General features: G+C 40.6%; 1 protein-coding gene across 2 annotated transcripts; it reads left to right on the top strand.

The window, feature by feature from the left end:
• sgsm1a (small G protein signaling modulator 1a) lies at positions 1 to 26,331 on the top strand. 2 transcript variants are annotated; one of them, XM_018668638.2, is made up of 25 exons: positions 1 to 79; positions 208 to 251; positions 7,145 to 7,220; positions 11,820 to 11,982; positions 12,285 to 12,437; positions 12,533 to 12,600; positions 13,465 to 13,610; positions 14,131 to 14,268; positions 15,023 to 15,147; positions 15,766 to 15,833; positions 15,969 to 16,132; positions 16,585 to 16,720; positions 17,552 to 17,681; positions 18,213 to 18,277; positions 18,361 to 18,506; positions 19,372 to 19,500; positions 19,592 to 19,774; positions 20,174 to 20,245; positions 20,496 to 21,680; positions 21,782 to 21,906; positions 22,455 to 22,537; positions 22,685 to 22,794; positions 22,957 to 23,053; positions 23,425 to 23,592; positions 24,574 to 26,331. In XM_018668638.2, the coding sequence occupies exons 1-25, from the start codon at positions 61 to 63 to the stop codon at positions 24,660 to 24,662; spliced, it is 3,882 nt and encodes a 1,293-aa protein (XP_018524154.1). In that variant the 5' UTR covers positions 1 to 60; the 3' UTR covers positions 24,663 to 26,331. The 2 variants fall into 2 exon arrangements, with proteins under 2 accessions (XP_018524154.1, XP_018524153.1); XM_018668637.2 differs by having other exon boundaries at positions 20,433 to 21,680.
• The last annotated feature ends 327 nt before the right edge of the window (positions 26,332 to 26,658 follow it).

Raw genomic sequence — 26,658 nt, 5'->3', positions numbered from 1 at the left:
GTGTACAAGCGGCACACAGCCCATGGGAGGGGTGCTGCTTGCAGACAGGAGGCAGGATCCATGGCAACAATCATGGCAGGTGGGAGCAAATAAAGGAAGATAAATATCTTAAAATCCTGTTTGTGTTGTTCTGATAATACAGAGTAAGTTAAGTCTTGACAAATTGTAAAAAATGTCCCGTGTTGGACTGTTTGTTCTGTGTTGTAGAAGCAGAGACCCGTCAGAGGCTGCTGCGCACCGTGAAGAAGGAGGTGGGTGTTTTCAGCTCAGCAGTTATCGAGTCGGAAAAACAAACACGTTGGTTTTTATGAACCTGTACAGTTGATCCTGTACACAGGGAGGATACTGTCAGATGATCCCTGCCTGCTCATCTGTATCACAGCCTATTAGAAAACATTAGAAAACAAGCTCAATACAAAAATACAAGAATACTAATAATAGTCATTAAAGTACAGTTGGTTGTTTTTTCTTAAAATCTATAATGTTCATTGTTCCCTGTGAGTGTTCGTGCTGCAGCTCAGTGATTATTTGGGTGGAGAAGCAGCATGAAGGAAACAGATTGTCTGTAGTCAGTGTTTGTGGTGTTTATGGCAGAGCAAACCATCAGCCTTCTGGCAAGCCATTTGGTGGTTTCAGTTAGACACACACTCTGTGTGTGTGTGTGTGTGTGTGTGTGTGTGTGTGTGTGTTTGTGTAGTGCATGTAATGAGTTATCTGGTGTTGAGTGGAAACAACAATTATGGAAGCAGCTCCTGTGGTTTGTTCAGCTGGTTTTCCGACACTTCGTGTCACTCATCATCATTTGAGGTTGCTGCAATAACACAGATGACCCGAGTTCAGCAGAGATGAAATGAAACGTCACTACCATTTAGTCTGTCTGACGTTCAAACCCTGAACGAGGTTTCTTCATGGAGCTCTGTTTCATCATTCATGTGAATGATCTGCCACGGTCGCATGCAGAAGCTTTTTGCAAGAAGATTTTAGACTGTAAGACTGAGCTGACATGTTACTTACTGTTAAGAAATGTCACATAAAGCCTGTCATCATTTCACATGAAGGCTGATGAAGGTGCTGATACTGAAATAAGATGCAAAAGTCAAAGTTGCAGGAGCATCCATTTGGAGGAAGAAGAATGAATGAATGAACTTTCTATGTCCATTTTCATTGGGTTTTTACAGAAAACTGCTTAAGATACTGAATGTTAAGAGCAGAGTCTTGCCAACTAAATAACCACTTCACTGAACCTTCTTATTATGGGTTAATATTCTGGTATTCTGCTGAGACTGCCCTACAGCGGTCATCTGATATGAAGGGTTGAAGTCCAGACTGTAGCTGTCAAAAATTGCAAACACTGACAAGTATTCAGTGGTTTTTATTCTTGGTAAACCTCTGAAACTACATTGAGACCACAGTATGAGGGTGCACCTCTATTTGTTCATAATTAAGTCCATAATTAAGTTTGTATGTAATGTCCTTAAGTTCTTAAAACTTGCTATTTTCAAACTAAATCGGATTGTATCATTAAAATTTAAGAAATGCCTCAGCTAGTGATGGCATGTTATTATGTCATTAGAAATCAGTTCAGTTTTCATTTTGACTTAGAGCTATTGGTCATTTCTGCCACCTATGATAAATCCCACTTGGTGAAAAGAACTGCAGACAAGTCAACAAACTGTTGGCAGACTGGTCGTAAATATACCACTGCTGGCAGATATGTCAAGATCAAATCCAACATTAACACAAATGCAATTGCTTCAGCTAATTTTATAGGAGCAATAATTGTTTGTTTGGATCTGGTTTCACTAGGTTACAAACTGCTACAAATACGTAGGCAGTTAGCACTGAGCTAACACCCTGTAGTAATGCGGGAACAGTCAAGTTGGAATAACAGGTGTTTTTCTTGTTTTTCCTGTTTTTCCCAGCATTAAATAATGGGTCAGTTGGTTGCTAAGAAACATCTTTGGGACCGTCCAATCAAAAGCAATCAATTAGGCAAACAAGAATTCTCTGTGTGTCACTGGCATAATGTTTTGTAATTTGAAGCACATTGTCTTATTTTACAAAGTGTTTATGCCATTTTTAAAGAGTGTTTAGACAAGAATTAATCAACCCCAGCTATTTTTGTTTAAGTATAAACTGGCTAACTTAATGCTAGCTCTGTAATATATTAGCAAGCTAAAGTTGGTTGAGATAGCTAACTTAAATAGTACCTGACAGTTACTTCATGTAAATAGTAATCATTTCTATGTAGTAACTAGTTTGTGTGATGAAGTCTGTTTTTATCTGGGATCAGTAAATTTCCCTCAGTAAACATTTTTGCCAACAAGTCAGGCTAACTTTAAACTTGGCTAACTGGTTGCAGTGGTACAGCTGCTGCATTAATGCATTAATGGTGATTGAAATATTAAATATTAATAGTTGAGCCAATCCAGCCTCAGCCACTGTATTGGAGATGGATGACAGTTAATTAATTGTTTAAGCCGAATATCAGCTTGACCTATCAGCAAACAGATGCGTGTGTCGCTCCATTGTGTCCCCATTGTCCCATAGTGGTGTGTACTTTGTACTGTTGAGGTTTTTGTTTCCCTTTATTTGTTTAAGGAAGGTTTCCTTAATATCACCAACACCTCACTTAACATGTACACACTTTCAGGAAAAACACCTTCAACTCTGGGAGCTTTCCAATGCAACCCTCCTCTTCTGCTGTTTCAATCACTAAAAAGCTCAACTGAAGCAGAGGATCATTAATACTAGTTTTAATGGAGCAGAGAGTGTTATTCATTGCCTTTTCCTGGCCAGATTCCTCTCAGACCAAACCATTTTCTAACCCCCTTCTGTTAACAAGTGATAGATATTTTTTATTAGTTTCATCTCTGATTGCCTCATAAATAACAAGACTTTATTTCTGCCAAACAAACAAAGATAAAAATCACATCCTGGATCTTGTGAAAGGAGGAGTGGAGAGATTTTAGTCTGATTTGTTTTCCTCAGAGTCTTGTTTGCAGTCTTATCAGCCGAGACCAGACCCTTCCCATGATTAAACCTGCTTCCTGTGTGCTAATATGTGTGCTAACATCGCCGAGATTCATTCACAGTGGCTCTTTCACTGTTTACCACAAATGCAGCCCAATGGACTCTGTCGATGCACCAACAGCACAGTTTGTTAGTGTGATATCTCACTTTATTCACAGATAGTGCTTCATGAAAATCAACAATAATCTAGAGGAGTTTACAAAGAATTTTCATTTACTTCAGTTATATCTATGCCCCCAAGTGGAAAGATAGATATTGATGTTGTTGTTGTTGTACTGTTTTCCCACTAGTTTATGATTATTATTACTCTGTGTGGGTTATACCATATGGTGTCTCTATGCTGCGTGTTCTCACGCTCTCCTTGTCCAGCTGGTTGTGTGCCACCAGTCTGCTCAAATATACCTGGATGTGGGCCATTATCCAGAGAGCGCAGGACGTCTGTGGCAGCAGAATTACCTTCTGGCACAAAATTGGTTTGAATGAGATCTCTTATTTGCCTTAGCTTTGTTACAGAACCCATCTCTGTCTGCCTCTGTCCTCCGATCGTGCTCCTCTCTCCGTCTTTTTGTACTGTATATCAAGCGTGCACACAAACGCAAATACACATTTGTTGTTTGCCAAAGGAGAGAGCAGGGGGTGGGGTTGGGGGGGCTGTTAGAAAACACACAGGCCACAGGGATCTCTACCATTTACCTCCTTGTCTTGCTTTTTTCCCCCATTTGCTTACTCAGGATAAGGTTTGTGACAGAGGAGTGTGAGATAATCCACCAGTCTTGTTCTGTGCATTATACTTAATAGGATTGTCTGATTCCCAGTAGCTTGTTGATAGAAAACATTAATACATGGCTGATTCATACTCCAGGAAAAAAGCTGCAGGGAAATCATCAAGACTGTTATACAGCTTTTGACCTTTCTGGATGAATATATTCATAATCAGCTTTTGGTATGGATGAGCTATACTGAGAGAGATGCATTCCTGGCTCAAGTGTGATACACATCACAGCTTGTGTGACTTTGGACACCACTTACTAATCAAATGAATTACAAGGTGCAGTTGACAGTTAAGGTAATGCTTAATAAACCGGACGACCTTGCATGACTGAAGTCTCTCTATTTACTTCAGAGATTATGCAGCAGCTTTATGGACCACCTCAGCCTCAAGTGATAGTGTGTGTGTGTTTGTGTGTGTGTGATTTAAAATTATTTCTGTTTGAGACTAAATGTTCACTCAAATTGTCTAATCAGAAGTTTAAGCCAACATGAACAAGAAGTGCTCAGAGAAACTGTAAATTTGAACATCTACACTTCCATGACAGATGGGCAGCTTCATCTGCTGAAGAAGTTCATGTAGTATGATCAAAAGTTCCAGAACAGCCACTGAGTGGACCTTGTGGCGAGGGTGGCTCGTCAGCTATCTCAGGCTGTGTTGTGGTTGCATTGATTTTGAGTAGGAATCATGTTCCATGCCTTTTAATACTTGCTCATTTATTATTAAATAATAAATCAAATAATGGCATCATTATTCAAATACATAGACTTACATCAAAACTGTAGCTGTGTGTGCATGGATTAACATGAAGAACTGATGATTTTTCTTCTTCTTTGCATTGTGCGCTCCCTTCATTCATTAGTGGCCACAGAGATGATGAATAATGAAGGGTGGATGTTAATGGATGGGGCTTTCTCTCTGGCTCTTATTTCTCAGCTTTGCTGTTGCAGGAGTTAATTGGAATACTCTGAAGATCTTTTATCACTCTGGCTGATGCCTCCAAGCTACAGTGGCTAGTTAGAGCAGATTCATCAGGCTTTGCTGCTGCCACAGTGACACTTAATGACTGTTGTCACGTCACGCACATTGTTTTATCCATTAATTCTCATGAAAATGTATTTTGTGGTTGCATTTTAGTAGATAGGGCTGTTATAAATGGCCAGTTTTGGGTGGTTTTGTGCGTAAATGATACCAAATTAAACACATGAGGTCTCTATGAGGCTGGATGATCTTTGAAATGATGAATGCACAGCTCAAGTAGATATTATTAGTGACTGTAGTTGGGGAGCTGCAGTCGTTTTTGTTTATTTCAGAGATGAATGAATGTTGTTGACGCATCTTCTTAGGCGGAAGTGATCCACTGTGCAACACGTGCCGTCTCCATAGAAACCTGCAGGTTGTCTGTGCTTAGACTCTTCACCATACAAATTCCTCAGAGGCCTGATCTGTAGCCCAGATGAGCGAGATGAGAAAACACAAGGAGGAGTCGGCGCCCTCAAGTTGGCAAATCAATCAGTTTTCTGTAGGTCAGGTGCTCTCAGAAAGAAAACTGGTGCATACAAGTCCCCTGCGCTTTCTATTTGTGTGTGTGTGTGTTTCTGTATATAGGTCTGATCATAAGCGGAGCGGGTGCGCATCACATCAGAGTGGCACTGTCTCTGTAGTGTTGGCAGCATGAATCATTTCTGTTGATGCTGAGGATAACAATGCCACTGATGCGAACAGGCCAAATTTGCATAATGACTGTTGTCTAATTAGTCAATGTTTTTTTATTCATTTGAATGTTTTTTGTTTTGTTTTGTTTTGGTTTTTTGGGGGGGCTGTGGGCACATTTGTTGTGAAAACCTTTTTTAGCCTCTTCATGAGTTATAGATTAGTCACTTTGAGGTCCTCATCTTTCATTAACAGTGAGGGTGCAATCAGTGCTCAGTGGGTTGATCTTTCTCTACACCATCGCTGAAAAACAAGTTGTTTTGTGTGTCTCAGTTAAATCTGAAATCTTAGTTTGGTTTGCTGTTTCTGTCTTTGTTCAGGAGAAGAAAGAACTCCATATGGACTGATGCATGTGTATGTCTTTGCGTGTGTGTTTAATCTCTTAATATTAAAAGTAGGGATGGGCAAAATAAGTTACATACTATGAGATAATATTGTTTATACTGAGGCACAGAACCATTTCAAAATCTTTGGTTCTACAGGATTTTAATATCGATTTGATGAACTTGCTTGTCTTTTTCTTTTCCTTTCTTTCAGGTATTGTTTACTCATGAATTTTTTGATTGTTTTCATCTAATTTTTCATAAAAGCTATTACGTCATGATATATTGACAACGCAATAGAAAATTACCAGTGGCAGAAAATACTTTTAAAAGTACAATCTTGAGATCATAATCAGAAATTTACAGGTATTATAATCCATCTGTGAACAGAAAGTAAAGTACATATCAGAATTATTGGTCCATAAAACTGAGCCGTGGTGGAAAATCTAACCCGAATGCAGAACTTTATCTCCCGGAAAAATTTAATGATGAAGCTGTAAATATCAGACCATGAAAACTAATATTGTTTGACAGCTGGCTGCTTCTTGACCACTGAACTGCCTCACAGGGAAAAGACTTGTTCACGCCACCGAAGTACTGAATCAGTGTGTAGACCGGGAGGGAAAAAAGTTTAAAACCGAGCAGAGGGAACGTCAACCGCTGGAACGAGTAGTTGTGTGTACGTGAGTGTGTCAGGCAGTGTCTGTCTGTGTTTGTGTAGAGGATGAACTTGGCAGCAGTGTAGCATGGCTGTTGTGAACAGACTCATTTCAGCAGGAAATTACAGCTGTCTGCACGGCTGTGTCCGGAGGTTGATATTCCCCGTGCAGATTGCAGAACGGTGCCCACACAGGGGGGATGTCTCCATAGCCACTGGAGGGATTGATTTATCAGTCATCTTTAACTATTGGTGTGAAGCATCACCCCCACCAGCATGCACACACACACACATACACTCACCCATCAAATGTACCACCTCCATTTCCCAGTAGAGGTCCTTGGGATGAGAGCTGGTGACTCATCCACCAACTTAACATGCACTCTCCCCACTGTGTTTTTCTGCCTCTTAACTTTTCAACCCCAGTCCACCTGTGAGCCCTGATCCATCCTCCCATCCTTTCACCCTCATTTATTTATACACAGGTGTGCATTAGCCTCATAAACACTTCTAATTATTCTCTGAAATACATTTATCACTCTCAGTCAAACTCTCACCATCTACCCCCCCTCACAGACTGTGTAGTGTGTGTACCGGTTGTGGCATATTAATGAATGAGTCATCCAGCATCTGCCATGTCATTGACAGGTGAAGCAGATTATGGAGGAAGCCGTCACCAGGAAATTTGTTCATGAAGACAGCAGCCATATTGTGTCCTTTTGTGGTAAGTGAACAAACAAATGAATCTCAAAGCTTTTGCTCACATAACATTTTCAAGTTCAACAACACTGAAAAGGGTCTGAGTGGGTTTTTTTTTTTTATTGAAATCATTCCTAATGTTGTCTCTTATTTAATTTAAATCACTGTGAACTTTTTCAAGCCTTATTATTGGATTACTGTTTATATAATAGTCCAAGAGCAAGAATATATTTGCTTCATCAAACCTCTTTAACGGGGAAAGAAGTTCAGATTTTAGCTGCTATATTAAAAACAGGCAGTTTTCCTCAGTGAAGTAAAAAGCCCCATCATCGGCATAACTTTTTATAGCTGTATTTTTAGTGTGAAATCAAAAATAAAGGACATTTAAAGTTCAGTATTTCACCAAATGTTATTGTTCTTGCCTCCAAATGGCACTAATAAAGTGCAGCGTGATTTATTGTGAAAAACACACTGCCCACATGCAGGCGCTCACACTCATCAGATGTCTGGCTCAGTCCAGAGCTGTAATCAGTAACAAGATATATTTGGGGTTTTCAGTGTGAATAAAATGACTCTCAGCTTGCAGACAATGTGATATTTATATTAGCTGGAAGCCATGTGTGCAGACAAAGATGGTTCTTAACTCATGCCATGAAAAAGCAGGAAAATGTATTTATGGTATAAACAAGTGAGCAGCGATGGAGACCTTCCCTTGACACAGGCTCTTATTACTGTGCAGAGAAACTGTGAATAAATGAGTTGTCCTCATCGTACCGCTGGGTAAATATGTGCAAAGAGAACAACAATATGGAGAAGCCGTCAGGTCTCTAGGCCTGATGTCTGCTCTGTAGTGATGAGAAAATGTAATTGCACACTTACATGGCATAGACTTGCAGACAGACGATTGCTACCACTATATTTAGTAACAAAATTAAAATCTGTCTTAGTATGAGTCACAGTTTCACTGACTATTGTCAGGATGACAGTTAAGACGGACACACACAAATAGACACAACAGCTACACTGACCCATAACTTAATATCAGCATTTCACACACATATCAGCTCAGTGAAGTCAAAAGAAAATGAAACAAAATGGTGTGAAGAGGAAAGAGAATGTCCCACATTTCTTGCTGGAGTCAAGATAATGTACAATACACGATCAGTGTTGTGTGCTTCTTAGTTCCGTAGAGGTCGCTGCCTTATGATGTCCAAGTAGCCTACAGCTGATTTGGATTTTATAGTGTGAGAAGAATTTGCAGCACAGCTTGAGAACCTATTAAACCAGCATAAGTGAATGATGTTGAACATCCTTCCCACCCAATAATCAGCTTACCCCAAATCTCTCTGTATAGTTTTATTTTTCTCTTGGAGCCTTATGAAAATGATTTGTCACAGAACACAGGTTTTTATTACAATTTGATAGAAAGTCTTTTTAAACTCATGTCAGTGCTGTGGGTATGTGCTTTATGTGTTTCCTTTAGTGATTTCATGTCCACATGGCATCAGATTTCTTGGCCTGCGGTGTGAACATTATCCGTCTGATCATCTGCAGTAAAATCCTGTTTTAATAGCTGCTTCTGAGTCTGGGCCGTATCTTTTCCCTCTTTCTAACATAAATCCCAGTGGACACGTAGCCGACCAGGATAACCCTCTCATCCTCTCTGTTCTGTTGTCAGTCAGCTGACCTCCTCCACCCGACTCCTCCTGTGATCCTTATATTGGCTCTTATTACTACGCGTCCTCTTTCAGCTGTGGTCTGTTCCGAGATGAGAGCGAGTGGAGGATGGGAGAGAGTAGCTCGGCCAGCTCACCAGGGAGCAATTAGTCTCCACCATCATGGCTACTTTGATAAGCTGCCCAGGCAGAGTCTAAAATGCTGTGGAGGGAATGTGTGTCTAAACGCAACTGTTGACTTTAGTTATGAAGCATGGTTAAAAACCATAGTTTTATTGATGAAGCTCTGTTCGTTTGCTTAATTGATTTTCTTTTAATCCTCTTTCTTCCACCGATCCTGTCCATTGAAGTCCTCGCTTCTTACAGCATATCCATCGTGACAGGTCAAAACACTTCTTCTAAATGGCTCAGACACCCCGGCTAATTTGATAGCAGTGAACAGATTTGAATCACTTTGTTTGATTTTTGCCTTTAGAAATGCACCCTGGAGCTACAGCGACCTTTTCAAAAAGTCACCTTGACTTTTGCCTAATGGTGACATGAGAAGTACTGATGTGAATTTGCAAACAGGTGTTTTGAAAACTTATATCTACTTTTAATTTTGGCCAGGAAAGTACAGCTCACATCCTTCTACAAAAATCAACCCTACATGACATATTTAACATGTTTTCATGTTTTAAGTGCAACACATTTGATTTTAATAGAAATATACAATAATATTAAATAATAGGAAACAAGATTATTATAGATGAATGAACTTGATAAGGAAATCTAGTGATCGATTTAGTAATTAAGTGACAAGTAATTTTTTCTCTAAAATGTAAAATAAGAACTTGATACACAGGATAGTAGAAACTTTTTTTTTTTATCTGACCAGTATGTGGTTTTATGAAGCAAAAGCAAATGTTCAGAAGCTGTGATAAGCAAATGTCATGCAAATGATAGTTTGATCTGAAATTTACTGAATTATTGACTAATCATTTCAGAACTGTCCATATTAGGACCCTTTAGGAGCCTTTTACTGCACAGAGTGAAGTGTTGGTCAGGTCTGTGTGACCATCCAAGAGTCTCTTAATGCACTCAGTTGCCACAGATACAGGATGATTAGAGGCAATTTACTGTGTTGGCTGTTTTTTACTAAGAGAACTGCACAAAGGACTGATCCGACTGACACGATGAGCATTTTCTTCATCACAGATTAAACAGCTGTTTGTCATAGAGAAAACATCTAATCTCACTTAATATGTTCATGGTCTCGTCTGGTTATGTCTCCGCCTGGCGTCTCATCCGAACCCTTTGTGTCTTTATTTATATGTACACTATGACAATAAGCAAATCTATCTGTGTCTATCTGTATCTTATCTGTGATAATCAAAGTATTGTCTGTACCACTGATGCTGTCGTTCATTTATGATTTATTTATTGTCGCTGCACAGACTGTGGTACGCTGGGAATTTTAGTCGTTCTTAGTGGGCAGACAGTAGCTCTCAAACAGTGTAAAGGTTTGGGAGCTGCTCTCTTTGCATGATGAGAGGATAAAGAGGATGAACTATACCTGGAGACCTTTTAATGTTATACTTTGTTCTGACATTTAGCTTCTTGATCTTATAACTATGCAGGGTTTAAAAAAAAAAGCAGCACAGAGAGATGAGGAGAAAAAAATACAGGAAGAGAGAGAGTTGAAAAGATAATGAGGACATATTTTAAAAGGAAAAAAAACCAATACCTGAAAGTTGGTGGCTTTGATGACACTTTTATTGGCTAGGTTGAAGTGAAACCCTGCTATCAGTTTTCGTAGTAACAGCAGTGACAGATTTACAGAGCGACAGGACAGAGAAGGCTGTGTGTTTGAAGGAGTGAGGATGATGGAAAGAGAGAGCGATCGTGATGCTGATGAGCCGCCCGCCGCCCCTCCTTCCGCTCGTCTCTCTCCTAGAGCTCGATCGCTCCATCAACAGGGGTTGCCATGGCAACCCCAACCTTCCCCCTGACCCCATGTGAACAGAGCCACAGGATTAGTCCTGAAAGAGAAACTCAAATGTCAACACAGCTCCAGGCACTGCCACGTAGGCCTGAGAGAGAAGAGGGGTGCCTGTTTTTCTGCACAGTCGAGTGATTGTGCAAGTGTGTCATCATGTCATTGACTGTGTCCACTACAGCTCATTGGATAAACTTAGTCTGTGTAAAATGATTACGTGAAGATATGAATTAATTAAAATTATGCACATAGAGAAACCATTTAGGAAATATTCTGTCACTTTTCCTAAACCCACAGTTGAATGGTTTGGTTATATACAGTAACTGAAACATGCTATAGTTCATACATAAATGCACTGTGTGTCATGGTATGTTTGTGAACATACACACATAAAATAGATGTTTAGATATGCACTGAGTTTAGGGTCTGACATGCTGTGTACAAATACACTGTTGCTATTATTTCTTTTTTAATATATGTACCCAAGACTTCCTGGAAATCACTATTGTCACTGAGTGAATTATCCTAGCAATATGACTTAAACTGGATTGTGAAGTGGCCATAGGTCATGTTATTATGCAAATATTTTTCTGTATGTACAGTAACTGTCAGTGACAAAGTCGCAGAATTGCATTTTTGGCATTTTAAGTGTCAATTGTTACAATAAAGCTGCATTAATTTATATTTTTATGTTAATGGGTGAAATTACTGTGTGTAATGCGAAAGCTCTTGTTTATCCGCCTCATAAATTTATTGTGTCAGAAGCTACACATTTGTCTTGAGAAACAAGAAACAAAAACAGAGCTAAAAGGAGAGAAAATATTGGACTTGAATTTATCAGGTGTTCAGAAAAATGACTTCAAATTGCTAATGTTGCCCTGTCTCTGTTGGATGTGTAAATAAGCAACTGTATATATAACAATGTTATATGTCAGTCTTGTGTTGATTGCTTGTGTGTGTGTCTGAACAGCTGCAGTGGAGGCATGTGTACTGCATGGGCTGAAACGACGAGCAGCAGGCTTTCTGCGTAGCAACAAGATAGCAGCACTCTTCATGAAGGTGGGGAAAAGCTTCGCCCCAGCCGAGGAGCTGTGTAGGAAGGCCCAGGAGCTCGAACAGATCATCGAGACAAAGTGAGAGACGCACACATCACAGCTCATTCTCACACATCACAACAGACTTCAAAGCTTACATCAAAGCCTATTTGATTGTACCTGCGAAAGCGCTGAAACAAATGGCTGTCTGCTTCCTTGAAGGGCTTTTTTAAATTATTATTATGAAACACTTCTAAATAATTCATGTTTATATTCCTTTATGAAACATGAATCACTGGTGTCACTAGCCTCACACAGATGCAGGTTTACTTAATGTAATTTTCCAAACATGTCACACTTGTTTGCTTCAAAGTAAAATTTGTGAGTCTCTCCTTCTGCAGACGAAGTCAAAGCTTGCAAAGTCAGGACAGCCTCCGCAAGATGCCCCGTCTGCCCAGCCTCACCCCACAGGGAGTCAAGAACTTGTGGATCCGGACGGCTCTGTTTGAGAAAGTGCTGGACAAGATTGTCCTCTACCTGGTGGAGAACAGCAGGTACATTGAGAAGGGCCAATGACATGCTGTTCAGCTGTTTGTGTTGCAAGAACTCTTTGTCCCCTCAAAATCCCCTTTTCACATTTGTCTTCCAGTAAATACTACGAGAAAGAGGCCTTTCTGATGGACCCTGTAGATGGACCTATCCTTGCCTCTTTGTTAGGTAATTATATGTGACATTGTAAGTATTTTGTGTTATTTAATGTGATCATCTAACATTATGTGCGAAACTCTGGTGTGGGCTCATGTTTACATGAAAATGTGAGATCATGGCAGTCTTAGAAACAAGCAGAATTTGGCTTTTTTCCAGTACAAAAACTTGTAGCTGGACCAGTACCCTATACAGGGATATTATGGTATGGCTTTCTTTCAAAGCAATTTTAGCACCCCTACTATTTGTCAAGTCAAGAGTAGAGTTATGTGCCCCAAAAATATTCTTTTAAACAATGGTATAATCATTAATTTTTTTTAATAGCCATCTCCCCCTGTACTGCTGTCTTTATTCTTGCCAACCTCAACTCTTGACCAAAGGAGGTTGTAGACTGAATAAAATAGTGCTAACAGGCTACCCAGCAGAAATCTGTGTAGTAGCAGCAGGGAAATGATCCCCCACTGGCTTCCCACAACTGACAATTTTTTTTCAACGGAGCCCGAGCCAGAAGCACAGCTGCTCAGGACTGAATCTGGGTAGCAGCAGGCACCTTAAGCAATGTACCAGTAGCTATACCTTTACATTAGACTGTGTTGGTATAAATGCAGCAGTTCCCAACCAAGAGAATCACAAGATACATCTACGGGGGCATGGATTGGGAACCACATCCCTAAATGTTCATAAACTTCTTTGGTAGGTAGATCATCTGAAGCCTATGACTGTACATTTCTCGAATCTGTTTTTTAGTATAAAATCATACTGTTTCTATCCTTCTATTTTTATTGTGATATTTAAGATAATCAGCTGCTGATCAATGGTTAACAAAGCCTACAGCTGGTGTCTGCAGTATCTAACTGTGCTGCCTCATTCTGACAGTTGGACCTTGTGCTTTGGAGTACACAAAGATGAAGACAGCTGATCACTTCTGGACAGATCCATCTGCTGACGAGCTGGTGCAGAGACATCGCATCCATGGTGGCCACTGCAGGCAGGATTCTCCCACCAAGAGGCCTGCACTGTGTGTAAGTAATGATCTAGAAATATAGTATATGACTATGCAGAATTAGTTTCAGGGTCATTTTATTTCTTATATACAGTACATGCTTATTCTGATATAGTATATTGCATTCAGCTGTGAGCATCTGCAAAGAGTACAGTGTGTCCTCAGAGAAAGAACAGAGTGTATTTGAGACCTTCACACTCATTCAGTCTCCAAGATATCAGTGTAACGGGTCAACTCGGCCTATCTTAAAACATCATAGTACTCCTTACAGGTTTTTGGTTTGGATTTTTACATGTGTAATTTTTACATGTGTAAAAATCCAAACAAAGGTAGACTGGTCTTTGGTATCAAGAACAAGGGAGGATGCACTAGTGTAGATTTATGAATTGAAATATTTCTCTTATCTTAATTTATTTGAAAAGGAGGTTTTTGAAAAATGGCTTCCCTGCGTCTGACCAGCTGTAATTCATTCTGCAAAGATAGTCATCAGTGTAGCACAGTGTATCTGATTTGATATATTTTGTGTCTGTATTGGGCAGATCCAGAAGCGGCACTCCAGCAGCAGCATGGATGAACGCCCTTCCCCCTCACCGTCGGCTCGTGAATATGTGGAGTCGCTGCATCAAAACAGCAGGGCGACACTACTGTTCGGCAAAAACAATGTGCTCGTGCAACCGGTAACTGACTGAGTCCTCGTAATCACTCATACATGTAGAGATGTGGCAATAACCAGAAATGATATCAAATGCTTCACATAAGAGAAAATCTGATTTTTGCACGCTGTCAAAATCTGCAGGAAGAACATTATAGTAACAGACTGGCAACATTTCTGTCTGACATTTTGCAGTAATGTCACAGCTAAATAGCATCATTAAAACCAGAAGAATATTTTATTTTGAGTTAAAGCCCTGAACAAATGGTAGTCTGCATATTATGTTGTCATCCCATACATCTCAGAACAATGTAAAAGAGCCTAATATGGTGTCTGGATAATAAGAGGAAAATCCTATCAGACAGAATATTTTCTGAACTAGAAATTTATGTATGTTGCAGCAAAATATTGACTTTCTCTATACTATACTGTCTTAATGTACAGTATACTGTATACACCTAATGTGTATGTGCAAGGAAATAGTTGATTTTAAGTTGATGAAATTGCCTCACACCTCTCTTAAGCTAATTGTAATTCATGTCCAAAAGCCAAAAGTCTTCTTTTTCTTCATCATTTTCTTTTTTTTACATACACAACAAGCTGTTTCTTCGTTCATGTGTGTTATCTGTGCCAGTACAAGGATGTGATTGTTTTACTTGCCATTTTCCTCCCCACCATCAACACAGTCTGCTTCAGGCTGACACATTCTGACTTATGCTTTTCATATTCACGCTGTTCTTGCATGAGATGACAAGCATTCATCTTCGTGGTTGTTTCAGAGGGATGATATGGAGGCTATCCCAGGCTACCTCTCCCTGCACCAGACTGCTGACATCATGACACTGAAGTGGACACCCAATCAGCTCATGAACGGCTCCGTTGGAGACCTGGACTACGAACGCAGGTGCAAAATTATCCAGCTGCAGATGGATTATGAATATGCTGATTGTGTCTGCCAGCAAAGCCCGTGTTTGATATTATTAGTAATCCCTCTCATACCAAGAATATCTAACGTGTAATGTGCTTCCTCAGAGATGTGGAAAAACACTCTGCATTATTTCTTCACCTTTTCTCTCTGCTGTTTGTGCAGCACCCGGGTGTTGCTGAATAATGCAGTGTGTTTGTGTGTGGCTCAGGGGCTCAGTATGTAGAGTAAATGCTGCTGATCTGATGAGGCTTATTTTCAGCACACGGACAGCCAGCAGATGGTTTATTGACTGAGACACTGTCAGGCATCTTTCAACCTAGCAAACCGTGTTATGTTCCTGTGCCTGCACACATGGTTTCTCTCACCAAAAAAAATCATTCAAGATCATTGCATTAGGCAACCCTGCACCCACTGTGCACACACTCCTGAATACTTTTTTTATTAGCCCTAAAATTAATGTTCCTTGAGTTTTTGTTTCATACAGATAATATGTAAACGTTCCCTATGGATTTTTATCTCACTGTTGGCAAGTGATCTTAAGTCTAGTGTGGGTTGTTATTTTACTCCCTGTGTTTTTGATTTTATGTTTTTCAGTGTATACTGGGACTATGCCATGACAATCCCTCTAGAGGAAATAGTTTACTTGCACTGTCATCAACAAGGTGGGTCCACACCAAACTTTAGTCTTAAAACTACACTTCACACACACAACTTTAATCACTGAGCTGTCAGCTGTCATACAAAACATCAGCATGAATGATTTGATATAGAAATCATCTCCTGTACATCTCCTGTAGTGGACAGCGGGGGGACGGTGGTGCTGGTCAGTCAGGATGGGATCCAACGACCTCCGCTTCGCTTCCCTAGAGGAGGCCACTTGCTCCAGTTCCTCTCCTGCCTAGAGAACGGCCTCCTTCCCCACGGCCAGCTGGACCCTCCGCTCTGGTCCCAGAGGGGAAAGGTCAGGACAGGTGGTCTTTGTCAGGGGGCTGCTCTCTGGCTTCAGATCCAGAGCACAAATTACACATATGAGGCATTCTTCCAGAAAACAGCACTAAATCAGCCTCATCTGATCAATAGGTCATAGACATTGGGATTTGGGAATAGATGCACTGCCTCATTGTAATGTTGGTTGCATGATACTGATGAATGTGTGGCTTAATGTTCTCTCTGCACCGCCACACAAGAAGTGTCGTCTTAAAAACTGATGTTTTTTGTTAGACTGTTAAGAGCTGTGTATCTGCAGCTAAACTGAATAATGAAAACCACCCACGCATGTTCAGCCACTATTAATAGGCTTAAGCATTCAGACACCCATCATCTTTAATTGACATGAATGGCTTAGCTGGGCTGTAATGGTTAAGCAGTTTTTTTGTTGGCATTAGCTTAATGACAGTTATTTTCTTGTTGCAGGGAAAAGTGTTTCCCAAGCTGCGGAAGAGGGTTCCTCAGGGATCTGGATCCTCGGAATCGGTCTCAGATAAGGAGGAGGACGAGGCCACAGACTATGTCTTCCGCATCCTCTTTCCAAACAGCCAGTCAGAGTTTGGTGAGTTTCGTTCCAGAGAAGCAAATTAACATGAGCGGCGCCCACGGGGAGGGGACCTCCACCAGATTTTGACATTTTTTTATGAAAATGTTACTCGTTGTTTGTTACAGTGACTGTAACTCATCCTCCCCGTCTGACTTCTTCCCTCTCCCTTCAACCGAGTGGACAGCCCCCCTCCAAAACAGGGACCCTGGTTGTCCCCAAGAGGTCCTGCAGCTGTCCTGAAGAATCCCCCTCACTCACAGGAAGCAGCTGTAACACTGTCACACCTCGGCTCGTCTGTCCGTCTGTCAGCTTGCCTTGCTTTTAATTCCCTGCGTCTAATACCCTCCTATGCCTCTGGCAAAGTTTATTGATGTGTCCGGTTATTAAAGCCCCTCCCACTCCCTGCCACCTTGTGTCACACCTATTTTACCGCAGTACAACGCAGTAACCTTTTAACAGACAATGGGTGGACAAATGATTGATTGAATATGGCTGCTGAGCTGAGAAAGGCTCTTGCTCACTTGATCTTTCTCTCTGTAATAGTGTAATTAAATATGATAGCTTTGTGGTTTCAAACTGTGCATCAGATCCAGATCGCATAAATGTTTTTGCTAATACACTTTATCTTTGCTCTAACAGGAATCACGCACAAACTGTCCTCTGAAGCGCTTTCAGCAAATCACAATTTATCAGCATAATTATGCTTATGCAAAAGTGTCTCCAGCTGTGTTCTTGAAAGCCTGAGCACCATAATGCTTTTAGGTGACTGGTGTGTGTGTGTGTGTGTGTGTGTGTGTGTGTGTGTGTGTGTGTGTGTGTGTGTGTGTGTGTGTGTGGATGTTGCAGTGACTCCTCCAGATTTGATGGATCAAGGAGCTACAATGTGGCATCCCACTCTCAGGAAGTCCTCGTGCTCCTCTTGTTCTCAGGGGAGCTTCTCTGATGGTGCAATGCCCAAGGGGTGCAACCACGAGAGGTGAGAGATAAACACTCTCCAAGCTAGACTGAGTTGTGTTAGATCGTGACAGGGAAAAACCGCCGAAGGCTGCAGAGACGCACCCCTGCTCACTTGATATCACTTAGCGCCTACCAGAAATCCTCAGCAACACTGAGGAAACTGGGAAAGCAGCAAAGATGCAAGAACCCAGCAATTACCCAGCAGACAATTATGTGACATTTACCTCGCTGGCATGACAATGTGTTGGAGAAATGAGGTGATAAGCAAGGCAGATAAAATGGTTGAAGGCTATTAAAAAAGGCAAGCCGCTGGGCTAATTTGTATATATGGCAGCACAACAGGTTAACATTTGAATGACAAAAGGTTAGCCTCAGCACTGTAATAACCTCTACATGAGATACAGTATCTCACACATTTGGAACAATATGAATAACTTTTCATGCACCAGATGATTCGTTATGTGATAGATTAGTGATAGCCTATTAAGGAAAGAGAGTGGAGTAATCAATAATGTCAAAGTAAAATAATCTGTGCTTTATCTTCTTACAGGACCCCACTGAAGCTGCTGTGCGACAACATGAAGTATCAGATCATCTCTCGGGCATTTTATGGCTGTATGTGACTTAAATATCAGTATCTATTTAATCAGCACTGTCTTCTGGAGAGGCATTAATTAATTAACTGTGTTGTGAACCAGGGTTGGCATACTGCCGTCACCTGTCTACTGTGCGCACACACCTCTCTGCTCTCGTCAATCACACCATTGTGGCGCCCGACGTGCCATGTGATGCCTACAAAGGGCTCACCACAGAAGTGTGGCAGACGTTCCTCCAGGACTGCACAGTAAGCATCACTGTTGTCACCACGCTGCAACACAAACTTCACGTTAACTGCTGACAGAGCGCTGTCCACACACACACACACACACACACACACACACACGCATGTCCACTCCTAGCATCTCTTTTCACTCTGTCACTCTTCTGTCTCATCCATATTCATCCTCTACTAACCATGCGGCTCACACCATTAGTCTCACGACAGTGTGCATGAAGCACAACTAATGTAATGGCTCCATCAGTCTCAAAGTCCACATCCACAGTTTATTTGGACATTAGTTACATTTGCCTGGAGTCACGGAGAGTTTAACTCAAGAATGAAAAATATTTTAGAACCAAATGCTTTTCTGATTCGTTCTTTGTAAATTATACATGTGCAATATTTGATAATGACTGTGGTAGTCACTTATTATTATGACCAGAGCTTTCAGCTGTGTGTCACAGACGGGGTTTGGTCAGTTGTCATGGAGATGGCTCAGTTGTCATTACATGACCTAGAGCATAAAAGATAAGTAATTAAATGGGATTACTGGATTTATTATTTATTTAAACCAATTATGCTAATTCATTTACCTCTGAGTTACCTTATGAAGTCCATACAAATCTTTTCAAAATTGAACATATATGGAGGGACACAATCTGGACTTAACTTACATCTAATGGTGATTTTTATTTATCTTCCTGTGAAGTAAATTCAAAATAATGAGCACGTACATACTGCAGCAGTGACAGTTGGGAGATGCTCCAGGGTTAATGCTGTTGTTGTTGAAGCACTGTTGAATGTTAGAGATAATAAAATAATAAACATACACAAAGATTGAGCTGAAAGCAAGCACTTAGGTGACTGAAGACACGTCTTGTGTCCGCAGGCCTTCGAGGAGGAAGAGCTGCTTCGTCTGGTCTACTTCGGTGGAGTGGACCCTTCGCTGCGTAAAGAGGTGTGGCCTTTCCTGCTGGGTCATTACCAGTTTGGAATGTCAGAAGCTGAGAGGAAGGAGGTTTGTCATTTTCCACTATTTTTTTTGGATTTGCCTCCGAAGCATTTTCCTCCCAAACCACTGACCCTTGACCCTTCACCCCTCACCCCAGGTAGACGAACAGGTCCGGGTGTGCTACCAAGAGACCATGCGTGAGTGGCTCGGCTGTGAGGAGATTGTCCGCCAGCGGGAGAAGGAGCAGCACGCTGCAGCTTTAGCGAAGTGCTCCTCCGGTGCGAGCATTGACAGTTCCAGTCAGAAAATGATCCATCATGACTCCACTGTGAGCAACGAGGTAAGTTGTGCACACAGAAATGTTGATTCATAGTGTAGCCTGTGAAAAGGAGGGCTGTTTATGTTGTTATATTGTGTTATCAGTTGGTGTGCGTGTGGCTAGATTACTGAAAGTAGAAGGTCCTGTATTTCTTGTGAAAATAGTGGCCTTTTACTATGCTCAGGAGGTGTAAAGAGAAGTTATTGATTGCACTGTAGCATTTTTGGACCTAGAACTTTGAATTGGGATATCTAGGCCTCTACTGCTTTTTCCTGCGACTTTACAAAAGTGCAATACCAAATCACCATAGTATCCCTTTAATATGAGCACAGCACACAAGGAAACATACAGTAAAACTGTATATCAATTAAAATGTTGTTATATATTGATATCTTGGACTGAATGTCTTTTATTATCTAGTCTCAGTCCTCCCAGAGCTCAGACAGGCAGAGTCTGGCTCGCCTGCAGAGTGACTCCAGCAGCAGCACACAGGTATCAAATTCTCATTATAATACACCTTACAAAAAAAATTTCTTTATTCACACAAAAGGTAGATACTAAATATTTTCGAAATCCTGATCTTTTACAACACGTTTCTCAATACATAACTAAAGTAATGCACGATGATCTCAACATTTTGAACCAATATTCCTCATCCCTGCATTCTCTCTCCTGCTAGTTCTTCACATCCTCCCATCCCTTCCCCTGGAGTAGCCTGCTTCCCTTTGGCTTGTTCTTTCAGGTGTTTGAGTCCGTCGAGGAGGTGGACCAGATCGAGACGGAGCCCAAGACCGAAGAGGCCAAACAGGTGCCGAAGATGCCCAACGGAGCGCTGCAGAACGGGACGAGCTCCCCCGATTCCGGGCACCCCTCATCCCGCAACTTCTCGGTCACCTCCGGCCTGTCAGACGGCTCACTCAGCACGGAGGACAGCGCAGCGGCCGTCCCTCAGGTATCACAGAGCCCTGCCAAACCTGCAGGGGTAGAGGGCGAAGGTCTGACGGAGGAAACGCACAGGCAGGAGAAAGCTGAGGTGAAGGACAAAGAAGAGGAGGCACCTGATGTGACCAAAACTGCAGAAAATGCCAAGACTGAGGTGATAGATGATAACGTGATTCAACCGTTGGAAGAGGGGCAGGTGAAGGCCAACAAAGAGACATGTTTGCAACCTGAAATGGAGAAAAATCTTGAGGAGCCAGAAGCTGCTAAAACAGAGGGAACCGAGTTTGAACATAAAGGCCTAGAATCAGACGTTAAAGGAATTAAATCTTCAGAGTCAGGAGAACCAGGAAGTGAAGTGGCCGATGAAGATACTATGACGGCATCAGCAGCTGCCACAGAATCCAAAGGAGACCTCGTCAAACAAAGTCTCAAAAAAGAAGTAGAAGTGAGAATTGAGGAAACATCAAAGCTCGAAGAAAGGAACGTGGAAAAGATGAAGGAGCTGGACGAATCAAAGACGAGGAAACCGCAAGAGGTTGTTTCGACCGAAGGGAAAGAAAAAATATTCAAAGATCCCGTGGCTCCCGAAGTGGAGAAGAACCTCCTCTTCTCGACAGACACCAGGGTCTCGAGAGCCTACTGCACCTCTCAGAAAGAGGATGCTCAGGTCATGACCGAATCTGATGAGTCTCCCTCAGCCATAGAGATGGAGGAGATCCCCAAAGCCAAAGTTTCCATGGTGCCTTGGAGCAGGAAGGGACGCTGTGAACCCTCGTCTTCCTCTGAGGACTCGGCCCCTCACGTGGAGCACAGGCAGGAGGAGGAGGATGAGGAGCAGGGAAAGCCCAGTCCAGAGGGCACCGAGTCCATCCTGTCTGAGGAGCCAGAGATGGAGAGCCTGTACCCTCACTTTGACTCTCTGGCTGGGTCCGAAGACGCCAAGATTGAGGCAGCCTCTCAAGAATCTGCTGGGAGTACCTTCTCTGTATGCTCACATTCTTTTTTATTTAAGATTTCAGATTCATTTGTCTTCAAACTCCATTATGAGCGTATTTTATTCATATGTCATCATCTTGTTTGTTTTAGCAAGAGCTGTTGGACTTGTATACGTTAAACTTGCACCGCATTGAAAAGGACGTCCAACGCTGTGACAGGAACTACTGGTACTTCACTCCTGCCAACCTGGAGAAACTGCGCAACATTATGTGCAGGTAAAACACATAGTGGTGATAAAAGGCAAAACATACACATCTTTTTACTGACTGAAAATTGTTCCTCTACAGTGCTTTTAAAGGCTGATGGCATTAGTATGAAACTGATCGATAAGAGAGCATGGATTCATATTTTTGGAAAGGTGTCAACGGATGGATTATAATAATGCTCCAACCCCAAAAAATAAATGAAATAAATGCTCCATTAATTAAATTTAGATACTAACTTTTTTCAAGTTTTTGTTTTGTTTTAAGGGAAATTATATTAAACCAAGGACACCTAATAAGCACAGAAAGAGCCATCCATAATCAGAAAAATAAGTACCCCCTTACCCCTACAGAGGACAAAAAAAGCTATTATATTTTACACCCCACAGAAACCTAGGCATGCAATCGTGATTTGTAGAGATTTTGAAAAACTTATCTTCAGCATTGAGGAAAAAATTGTGGAAATACCTCTAAATCTGGACAGCAGAGTGTGACTCAGACTGTCAGATGAAAACAGCAGAGTGCACTCTAAGTTCACGTCTCTTTGTTGTTATTTCCAGCTATATCTGGAGGCACCTCGACATCGGTTACGTACAGGGCATGTGTGATCTGCTGGCTCCGCTTCTAGTCATTCTGGATGACGGTGAGACAACATGCTGATTCACTTCTTTTTTTTTTCCCTCCTCTCTGACATTTGGTATATTTTTACACTTATTGATGGAACAACAGAGGAGAGTTTTCCCACTTACTTTCTCACTCGACCTTCCTCTTTTCTGCTTCCTCCTTTCAGAGGCCATGGCCTTCAGCTGTTTCACTGAACTCATGAAGAGAATGAATCAAAACTTTCCACACGGAGGAGCTATGGATACTCACTTTGCCAACATGCGCTCTCTAATCCAGGTGAAACAGCAACAGTAAAGCCATTACACATACTGTAGCAGTTGGGCACCATTAAATCCATTCATTACTTATAAAATCACTTCTTTTTCCACATTTTTCTCCCACAACCAGCCCTATTATTTATTTTCCTGAATCTCCTCCTCTGATCCCCTTTCTGCACAGATCCTGGATTCTGAGCTGTTTGAGCTAATGCACCAAAATGGAGACTATACCCATTTCTACTTCTGCTACCGCTGGTTTCTCCTGGACTTCAAGCGAGGTAAATTGGCAGCACAGCGTAAAAGGGTTTGCGCCAATTAGAGGAAGAGGAGATTCACTCCTCTTCAAGTTCTGTTTATGGAAGAAATGCCAAACCACTTGGCAGCTTGTTAACAACACCAGCAGTTATTTTAACTTGGAAAGGATTTGGAAGTCGGTTTTATTTTTTGGAAAACCTTTCTTGGGAGTTGCTGAAATAATTGTCATGAACTGAGAGCGCATAAATACATTTTATAATTCACTGTGCTTTTTACCAAAGGTTAAACCACAGGCTGTAATAGTATATCCCCGCTTTCTTTTAACTTTCTCACCCACCTTTCTCATTATATTTGCTTCCTTTTTTTTTTTTTTTTTTTTTCCTTCATCTTCCAGAGCTGGTGTATGAGGACGTGTTTGCAGTCTGGGAAACCATCTGGGCGGCCAAGTATGTCTCCTCTAGTCACTTTGTCCTCTTCATTGCCCTGGCACTGGTCGAGCTCTACAGGGACATCATCCTGGAGAACAACATGGACTTCACTGACATCATTAAATTCTTCAATGGTAAAACGTACCAGCCGATAATCTCCACATATGTATCCTCCAAAAAAAAAAGAGATAAAGAAAAATAAAGATTTTTCTAAAGAGAGATTCGATCAAGTTGCTTAAGGGAAATTGTAGAATCCAGTGTTTTTAGACCTGAACTCATAGTAGGGACTAAAAGCTAGGATACCTCGCCCTCTGCTGCACTATTTTACCCTCCATTCTGAAGTAGTCTTAAATATATGAAAGCAGGCTTTTACAGGCAGAACAGGAATCCAAAAACAGAAAACAAGAACCAAGGTTAATGTACAGGAACAGATAATCTGACAAAAGCACTGGTGCAAATGGCAGGTGTACTGTATATACTGACTGGGGTAATGAGCAAACCAGGAACAGGTGTGTGAGTGGGCGGGGAAACTCTGGTGGCAGCACATCATCTACAGGTGAGTAGGTGGGCGAAGAAAAACATCCAGGGACATCTGGTGGACAGAAGGAGAAATGGCAGGTCTGAGAGGTAGGGTGGGGGCGGGAAAAGAGCAGATCACGATGTCTATACTTATTCATGTTGTGGCGTGCATGCACTGTAGTCTAATTTTCAGTTCAACAGCTTTGAACTGGATTTTGAAGCAGAGAAATGTCAGCAGTTGTGCAGTAATTTACCATGACTCACTGATTGTATCTGTTTTGAGATGCAATCTTAAAACCTCCCAGGATTTATCACGTCCTCACAAACTTTAAGCTAAAATGTAGTTTCTGTATTTTGCTTTAAATATGCATCTAAACTTGAGAAAAACATGTCACAGTGATCATATTGCACGACTTTTTGTTTCCCAAATAGACACATTTATGTAAAGTTTATGGGTCCATCCACTCAGTTCACAGACTATTGATGGACTGACACGTCTGTTCAAATGTTCTCTAAAGATTTAAGGAAATATAATCTGCTTTGTTGAAACAGCTGAAGTTATTTTTGATATTCAGTGGCTTATTTTTGTGTTTCAGAAATGGCTGAGCACCACAGCATAAAGCAGATTTTGACGCTGGCCAGAGATCTCGTGTGCAAGGTGCAGATGCTGATTGAGAACAAGTGATGGTGCTGTTTGTCTTCTTTTCCTTCCAAGTAAAGTGTGAACGGCTGTAGCAGCACAAGAGAAAAATACATAATGAGTGCACACACATACACACATACATAACACACTACACAAAGCCTTTACAATCACATTTTGCTGCTATGAGCCTTATTGACTGTATCCACTATGTTATTTGTGTTGTCAACAGGTGTATGAGAATATTACGCTTAATATTTGTCAGTATGTTCAAGTGAAAACAAACGTAACTGAAAATCTGTTCAATTTCAAAATATTTTTGTCTGAAATCCCTTATAAGTGTCGATATCTCAGTCCGAGTGCACTTAATATTTTAAGATAAGATGGGAAGTTTTAGTCGTGCATTTCAAACCAAAATGCAGAGCAGAATTCAACCAGAGACTATATTTATTAGAAAAATACATTGTGATAATAGTTTATATTATTTATTTTAATAAACAAAGTCTACAAGATAACATTTTTTTGGATATATCAGGAAGTTGTCCCCATATTCCAGCCCCTTAATGAAGGAAAGAATGTAAGCAGACTTTTAATTTTATTTTAGTAAACACCCCAAAACCAAATTAATTTCCACTGATGACCCAAACTCCAGTTATGTTTAACCCACGACGTCAAGAATAATTTAGCTGTTAGCACCATTGCCAGTGATTTAGCATCCAACAGTGTTTTCAATGTTCTTGAACTGCCTTGTCTGCCAAATAGTATGTCTTTATTTGTTTGTGAATTGTACTGTACTGAGAGAAAAATGTGTTTAAATTATGAGGATTATATTATGTTAACACTTGTTGAATCATAACCTGCTATCTAAGTGACTTATGGATGTCTGAGCAAAGATTTATATAAAGAAACAAGCCTGATTTGATAGTAGTCTACACAAGTTATTTTATCCAGTGAACCATTGTATGTTTTGTAAATTGTGCGGTTTACTCACCTTGATTTTTTTTTTTTTTTTTTTTTAATTGTCTTGTATTGTCTGGCGCCCATTTGTTGAATCAAATCTTAATTTCAGCTTGGATATGACTATGAATAGGGAAGTTCAGACAAGGCAGTGATAATATTTAATCACAGAGACCTAATGAAAAGTGTTGTTGTCTGACACGTTAATAAGATTCTTTAATGTAAGAGGTGAAAATGAAAGGTAAAGTATAACAGGTTTTCTAAATGAACTGCAAGTGAACTGATGCCAGGAATGAAACTGTTTTAATGTTTTTGCAGATTTGCGGATTTTGATCATTTAAACCCTTAAATTAATACTAACGTTGGTCTCATTTACCAACATTCATGCTTATCATTAACTGCCTAAAACTTCACTCAGTTGTTCTTCAAGTGTTGTTTCATGAATGTGGTAATTAAGGTAAATTGCATTTAATATTGGTGTTTCTTTGTGAACGCTAACTGCTGTCAGAAAAACCTATTTTAAGTCACTGTAACATTTATTTGCCAGAGTATTTATTTATTTATTTATTTATTTATTCTTTCATTTTCTCATTCAAATGCTGCTTTGTTTGTAAAGCTATTATTTTTATTTTGTGGCCAGTTCTACATGTGTATTGTAAAACAATCAAATTCTATACCAAGAGTTCCTAAAATATATATATATACAGTACATATATATATATATTAAATGGTATATGTTCTTATAATAAAAATAAAAATGGAATTATCATTATTTTTCCAAAACATCTTGTAATGTGTATTTCACTGAATTTGTTCAAACTGAGTTGAGAGTGTCAGAAACATGTCATCAAGGTAGCGGGTTGATAAACATCAAGAGATCAGTACATGCACTAGTTTTACCACTCAATGCAAACTATTTTATAATAGTGCAAAGTATAGTTTTATCACACACACACATATTTTTACAAGGTTGTCAGTTGATTGGGTCACTACTTTGGTCAAGGTGTAGTAGCCTTAATATCCCATGACAATTACTGAATGTATTGCTTTGAAATTCTCTAAATTTGTGAATTTTGTACAGACA

The sequence above is a fragment of the Lates calcarifer genome, linkage group LG13 (assembly GCF_001640805.2).
Source record: "Lates calcarifer isolate ASB-BC8 linkage group LG13, TLL_Latcal_v3, whole genome shotgun sequence".
Taxonomy (NCBI): domain Eukaryota; kingdom Metazoa; phylum Chordata; class Actinopteri; family Centropomidae; genus Lates; species Lates calcarifer.
The sequence above is the reverse complement of the archived record's forward strand: the minus strand, read 5'-3'. Positions and strand labels throughout refer to the sequence as shown.

Coding starts and splice junctions, on each gene's coding strand:
- sgsm1a (XM_018668637.2), top strand. Junction 13,611..14,130: donor CCAAGAGGCCTGCACTGTGT/GTAAGTAATGAT, acceptor TGTATTGGGCAG/ATCCAGAAGCGGCACTCCAG. Junction 17,682..18,212: donor AAGGGGTGCAACCACGAGAG/GTGAGAGATAAA, acceptor ATCTTCTTACAG/GACCCCACTGAAGCTGCTGT.